Source organism: Cololabis saira, chromosome 22 (genome assembly GCF_033807715.1).
Source record: "Cololabis saira isolate AMF1-May2022 chromosome 22, fColSai1.1, whole genome shotgun sequence".
In the NCBI taxonomy this organism is placed as follows: domain Eukaryota; kingdom Metazoa; phylum Chordata; class Actinopteri; order Beloniformes; family Belonidae; genus Cololabis; species Cololabis saira.
The window spans coordinates 33,695,604-33,701,539 of NC_084608.1; the positions used below are offsets into that span (position 1 = coordinate 33,695,604).

Genomic DNA, 5,936 nt, shown 5'->3' on the forward strand with positions numbered 1-5,936 from the left:
CCATCTTATCCAGACATCCACACATTCATTCACTCACTCACACACTCACTCACTCACTCACTCACTCACTCACTCACTCACTCACCCCCCCCCCCCCCGACCCGGTACCGGGTCCAGCAGCTGGACGCACCAGTTCATGTGTGACAAAGTTACTCAAATGCTGTCAAGGTATTTTCGTTCAACTGCTTCTCAAACAAGAAGCCCTAAAGCCAATATGTGAAAACTCCAAGTACGTTTTGGCAACAAAAGTATTACAAGTATTATAATTACAACTTCAAAATACATATGCAACAAAGATGGCGCCCCCAACAGGAGCAACACCGGCCCCGGGAACCGAGGCTTCATCCATCAGGCCTCTGGAATGGCAGCCATCTTGGCTCCGTGACGCACAGTTGCAGTGATTTCTGGATGGAGGTTTTACATTTACGAAATCATGTATCATCAAATCATCAAAGTATTTTATAGCCAGATTCCCTTCAAAAAGGGTAAAAAACACATTTGGCACATTTTGTCCCAGTATAGGTATCCAAGTACCCAAATAGAGGGTCGGGGGGGACCCTCCTGCCGAAGGCCAGACTGGGGGTCGGGGACGTCAACAGCACAGCAGGCAGGTGGAAGCAGCAACGGGATGACCGGGGGTGGGGACCGCAGGCAGGTGGAAGCAGCAACGGGATGACCGGGGGTGGGGACCGCAGGCAGGTGGAAGCAGCAACGGGATGACCGGGCGTGGGGACCGCAGGGAGGTGGAAGCAGCAACGGGATGACCAGGCGTGGGGACCGCAGGTAGGTGGAAGCAGCAACGGGATGACCGGGGGTGGGGACCGCAGGCAGGTGGAAGCAGCAACGGGATGACCGGGGGTGGGGACCGCAGGCAGGTGGAAGCAGCAACGGGATGACCGGGCGTGGGGACCGCAGGGAGGTGGAAGCAGCAACGGGATGACCAGGCGTGGGGACCGCAGGTAGGTGGAAGCAGCAACGGGATGACCGGGGGTGGGGACCGCAGGCAGGTGGAAGCAGCAACGGGATGACCGGGCGTGGGGACCGCAGGGAGGTGGAAGCAGCAACGGGATGACCAGGCGTGGGGACCGCAGGCAGGTGGAAGCAGCAGCAGGATGACCGGGCGTGGGGACCGCAGGGAGGTGGAAGCAGCAACGGGATGACCAGGCGTGGGGACCGCAGGCAGGTGGAAGCAGCAGCAGGATGACCGGGCGTGGGGACCGCAGGGAGTTGGAAGCAGCAATGGGATGACCAGGCGTGGGGACCGCAGGTAGGTGGAAGCAGCAATGGGATGACCGGGGGTGGGGACCGCAGGCAGGTGGAAGCAGCAACGGGATGACCGGGCGTGGGGACCGCAGGGAGGTGGAAGCAGCAACGGGATGACCGGGCGTGGGGACCGCAGGGAGGTGGAAGCAGCAACGGGATGACCGGGGGTGGGGACCGCAGGCAGGTGGAAGCAGCAACGGGATGACCGGGCGTGGGGACCGCAGGGAGGTGGAAGCAGCAACGGGATGACCGGGCGTGGGGACCGCAGGGAGGTGGAAGCAGCAACGGGATGACCAGGCGTGGGGACCGCAGGTAGGTGGAAGCAGCAACGGGATGACCGGGGGTGGGGACCGCAGGCAGGTGGAAGCAGCAACGGGATGACCGGGCGTGGGGACCGCAGGGAGGTGGAAGCAGCAACGGGATGACCAGGCGTGGGGACCGCAGGCAGGTGGAAGCAGCAGCAGGATGACCGGGCGTGGGGACCGCAGGGAGTTGGAAGCAGCAACGGGATGACCAGGCGTGGGGACCGCAGGTAGGTGGAAGCAGCAATGGGATGACCAGGCGTGGGGACCGCAGGTAGGTGGAAGCAGCAATGGGATGACCAGGCGTGGGGACCGCAGGTAGGTGGAAGTAGCAACGGGATGACCGGGCGTGGGGACCGCAGGGAGGTGGAAGCAGCAACGGGATGACCAGGCGTGGGGACCGCAGGTAGGTGGAAGCAGCAACGGGATGACCAGGGGTGGGGACCGCAGGTAGGTGGAAGCAGCAGCAGGATGACCAGGGGTGGGGACCGCAGGCAGGTGGAAGCAGCAGCAGGATGACCAGGGGTGGGGACCGCAGGCAGGTGGAAGCAGCAGCAGGATGACCAGGGGTGGGGACCGCAGGCCAGCACGCAGCTCCTGAAGCTCCGGCCCAATCAGCAAGCCCCAGGTTGGGTGCAGGTTAGGTGCAGGGTCGGGGAAAGGTTGAGAAGGGGCAGAGCCAGGGAGAGGAGTCTTGACGGACAAACCTCTCCCCCGCCTGATTCACATCTGACACTGGAAATGCATGCTGGGAGGTCTTAACTATCCACCGAGACCAAGATTATGCATATTGTCGTTAGAATTGTGGAGATGATGTTGATTTAATTTGGATACGCCTGTTCAGGTGAAATTCACCTCACCTAAGATGTTCCCGCCCCACAGAGCCGTCATGGAATCAAACCACTGACACCTGGCTGTAAACGCGTCCTTTCTGCACTAAAGCGTGTACAAGTGTGTAGAGACGATGAGACGACTCGTCCACGCAGCTCCAGACCGCTTCCTGGTTCCAGTCAGGTGGAGCCCAAACCGGACCATCAGGCGCGCACACACACACACACACACACACACACACACACACACACACACACACACACACACACACACACACACACACACACACACACACACACACACACACACACACACACACACACACACACACACACACACACACACACACACACACACACACACACACACACACACACACACACACACCTTACGTCAACATTGGCGGCAGCAGAGACGTCCTTCCATCCGTCCAACTCATCATTCCACATCTCAGCTTTAAGGTTTCTTTATGTTCCTAAATGTTAATAGTAAGTAAATATGTAAATAAATAAATAAGTACTTTGCAGTGAAGTTCAGGTCTCGTTTGTTCCTTCATCTCAGTCCTGCTGCTGCCGGACCGACGTGAGCATCAGCTCGACGGGGGTCAGAGTCTGACCCCCATCTGCTGGTCTGGACCTCCACCCCCTTCGGGTCTGGACCTCACGTCACCTTCGGGTCTGGATCTCACGTCCCCTTCGGGTCTGGACCTCCAACCTTCAGGGTGACTCGGCATGGCCTGGCTGAGGACCAGGTTTTGGATCAGCAGTTCTTGGTCCGGGGTCCGGAGCGTCTTTCTGCTGGATCACGGGACTAAAGACGCCTCAGGACGCCCCGAGGCCTGAACCCGGCGACGTAGCCGGGCCCCCCGGGCCGCCCTCCCCTCCGGGCCTCCCTTCCCTCCGGGCCCCCCGGGCCCCTGGGCCGCCCTTCCCTCTGGGCCCCCCGGGCCCCTGGGCCGCCCTTCTCTCCGGGCCCCCCTGGGCCCCTGGGCCGCCCTTCTCTCCGGGCCCCCCTGGGCCGCCCTTCTCTCCGGGCCCCCCTGGGCCCCCCTGGGCCCCCCGGGCCCCTGGGCCGCCCTTCTCTCCGGGCCCCCCTGGGGCCCGGTCAGTCTGTTTGCTGCGTTTTGGACTTTAGAGCTGAAAGGAGCCATCAACTCTGTAAATATTACATAACCCCCCTTTACGGAAACTTTAACCCAGTAAAACCTTTTGATTTTTACTCTTTCAACCTGAAGTTAGTTTATTATTTTATCTATTTAATTCATTTTAATTAATGATACTTAAATTACAAACTTTCTTTTTAAAGTTGTATTTCCTATTTTATTGTTTAACATTTACTATCATCTTCACTTTTAAGGAATTCATTTTATTCTAAATAATGTGCCAGTTTGAATTAAAGGTTGTACTTTTAACGTTTCTTTATTTTTTATTAAATAATAATAATAATGAATTTAACTTGTAATGCACTTTCCATTCAAGGAATCTCAAAGTGCTACACTTAGACCATTATTCATTCGTACACATTCTCTCCAGTGGTGGTAAACTACATTTGTAGCCACAGCTGCCCTGCAGACTGACAGAAGCGTGGCTGCCATTCCGCGCCAAACGGCCCCTCCGACCACCACCAACATTCATACACATTCACACGGGGCAAGGTGGGTAAGGTGTCTTGCCCAAGGACACTACGACAGCAACTGGGACGGAGCGGGATTCGAACCGCCGACCTTCCGAATTTGTTTTAATATTAACGAAATAAGAAGTAAAGTCTGATTAAAGTCAGCAGGTCAGTTTTAAACCTGCGGGATTTACTTCCAATTTAATTAATCTCTTCTGGATCGTCACACTTCAGATTTGGGTTTTAAATCGATCAGGTATCAATATCGACATCGGGCTGATCGAGCAGCAACTGGACCCTCAAAACTGGGTTCTCCGGCGTTTACAGTGGGACTGGACCCGCTCCGGTCCTCGGTGGGACCTTTCCCCGGTCCCGGGACCCCCCGGGCTCCTACCTAACCTAGGGTTGCCACCTTTCAGAAATCCTTTATTTATTCATTCAGGAAAGTCCCATTGAGATACAATATCTCTTCTGCCAGGGAGTCCTGGTCAAGATAGCAGCAAAAAAAAAATAGAAAGAAAGAAATAGAAATAAGGGACGCCCCGATTTCAGCAGAGCAGGCGCCAAAAAAAATGGACATCCCCAAAACATCTAAACTGCATAGAAATCTATATATTTTATGCGAAAAAAACAAAATGCTTTGATTTAAAGTTTAAAGTGCTTTAATAGCATTGAATAATTTGCATGACTGTACAGACAGCCAACTATATAGCAACTGAAAAAGCCTCCTATGCTATGTTTGTGTAAAAGTATGGTGTAATATATGGTGTATATGGTGTAAAAGTTAATTTATTTCAATACTTCAACTGAAAAGGTGAAATTAATATATTACATAGTCTCATTACATGCAAAGATATGTTAAACCTTTATTTGTTATAATTTTGATGATTTAATTGTTTATTGATCTCATAAAATATTCCAATTTTTTGAGATTTTTTATTTGGGGTTTTCATAAACTTTGAGCCATAATCACCAAAATTATAACAAATAAAGGTTTGAAATATCTCACTTTGAATGTAGTGGGAAATAATATATTTGTTTCACCTTTAGTTGAATTTACTACGAATGAAGTTTTGCAATATATTACATATATGACATTAATAAATAAGACCGTAATATGTGTCTGTATTGGTTCAATACGGAACGCAACTTTTAATTCCCAATTACGTAACAATTCGGTATTTCTAGGGACGGGTGGCGACCCTACCGGTCCCCCCGGGTCCCCCCGGGGCCCCTACCTCTCCTCCCGGGGCCGGTGCAGCAGCAGGCTCCGAGCAGCAGCAGCAGCAGCGCCGCTGCTCCGTTCATGCGCTCCATGTCGTCGGTCCGCTTTACTCCGAGTCCTGCAGGCGAGTGCGCGTCCCGGGACGGCGGAGCTCCGTCTCCGTCTGGAGTCCAGGCAGCGAACCCCCCTCACCTCCTCCCTGGTTCCGTCGGAGCTGCAGACTCCTGAGTCCTGAAAGTGCACGAGTCTCTTCCCAGACTCACACACTCACGCTCCTCCTCGTCTGCTGGACAGAAAAGACACTTTACATCCCATAATTCCTCCATAAACCATTTAAATAATCTCACGTCAACACCTGGGTGCACGGACGGCGCATGCGCCGCCTGGCGGCCGCCGAGCTCCTTCATGGTGAAGCGTTGACGCACCGGCACAGAGGTCCGGTCCGGGTCCGGGTCCGGGTCCAGGTCCAGGTCCAGGTCCAGTCCGGGTGCGGGTCCGGGTCCAGGTCCAGGTCCAGTCCGGGTCCGGGTCCGGGTCCGGTTCTAGAAAATGATGACTAGGGCTGCATCTCAGATCAGAGGGGGTGCACATGCCTGGCACGTTATTCAACACTAAATCATGCATTTTCCCATAATTTCAAGTGGAATGATACCAGTCAAACAATAATATTTAAAGTGTCTTTCAAGTGCATTTTTGCAGCA

General features: G+C 53.9%; 1 protein-coding gene across 2 annotated transcripts in view; it reads right to left on the reverse strand.

Moving 5' to 3' along the window:
* LOC133423117 (melanoma receptor tyrosine-protein kinase-like) overlaps window positions 1–5,563 on the reverse strand; it is a 55,330-nt gene extending 49,767 nt beyond the window's left edge. The window contains exon 1 of one of the 2 annotated variants that reach the window (XR_009770799.1): window positions 5,249–5,563. Coding sequence is in view for 1 of the 2 variants with exons in the window: in XM_061713252.1 (XP_061569236.1) it covers window positions 5,249–5,327 (79 nt within the window). In the remaining variant the exon portion in view is untranslated. The remainder of the gene's footprint in view (window positions 1–5,248) is intronic. The other variant, XM_061713252.1, reaches the window with a different exon arrangement.
* Window positions 5,564–5,936: the final 373 nt, after the last annotated feature.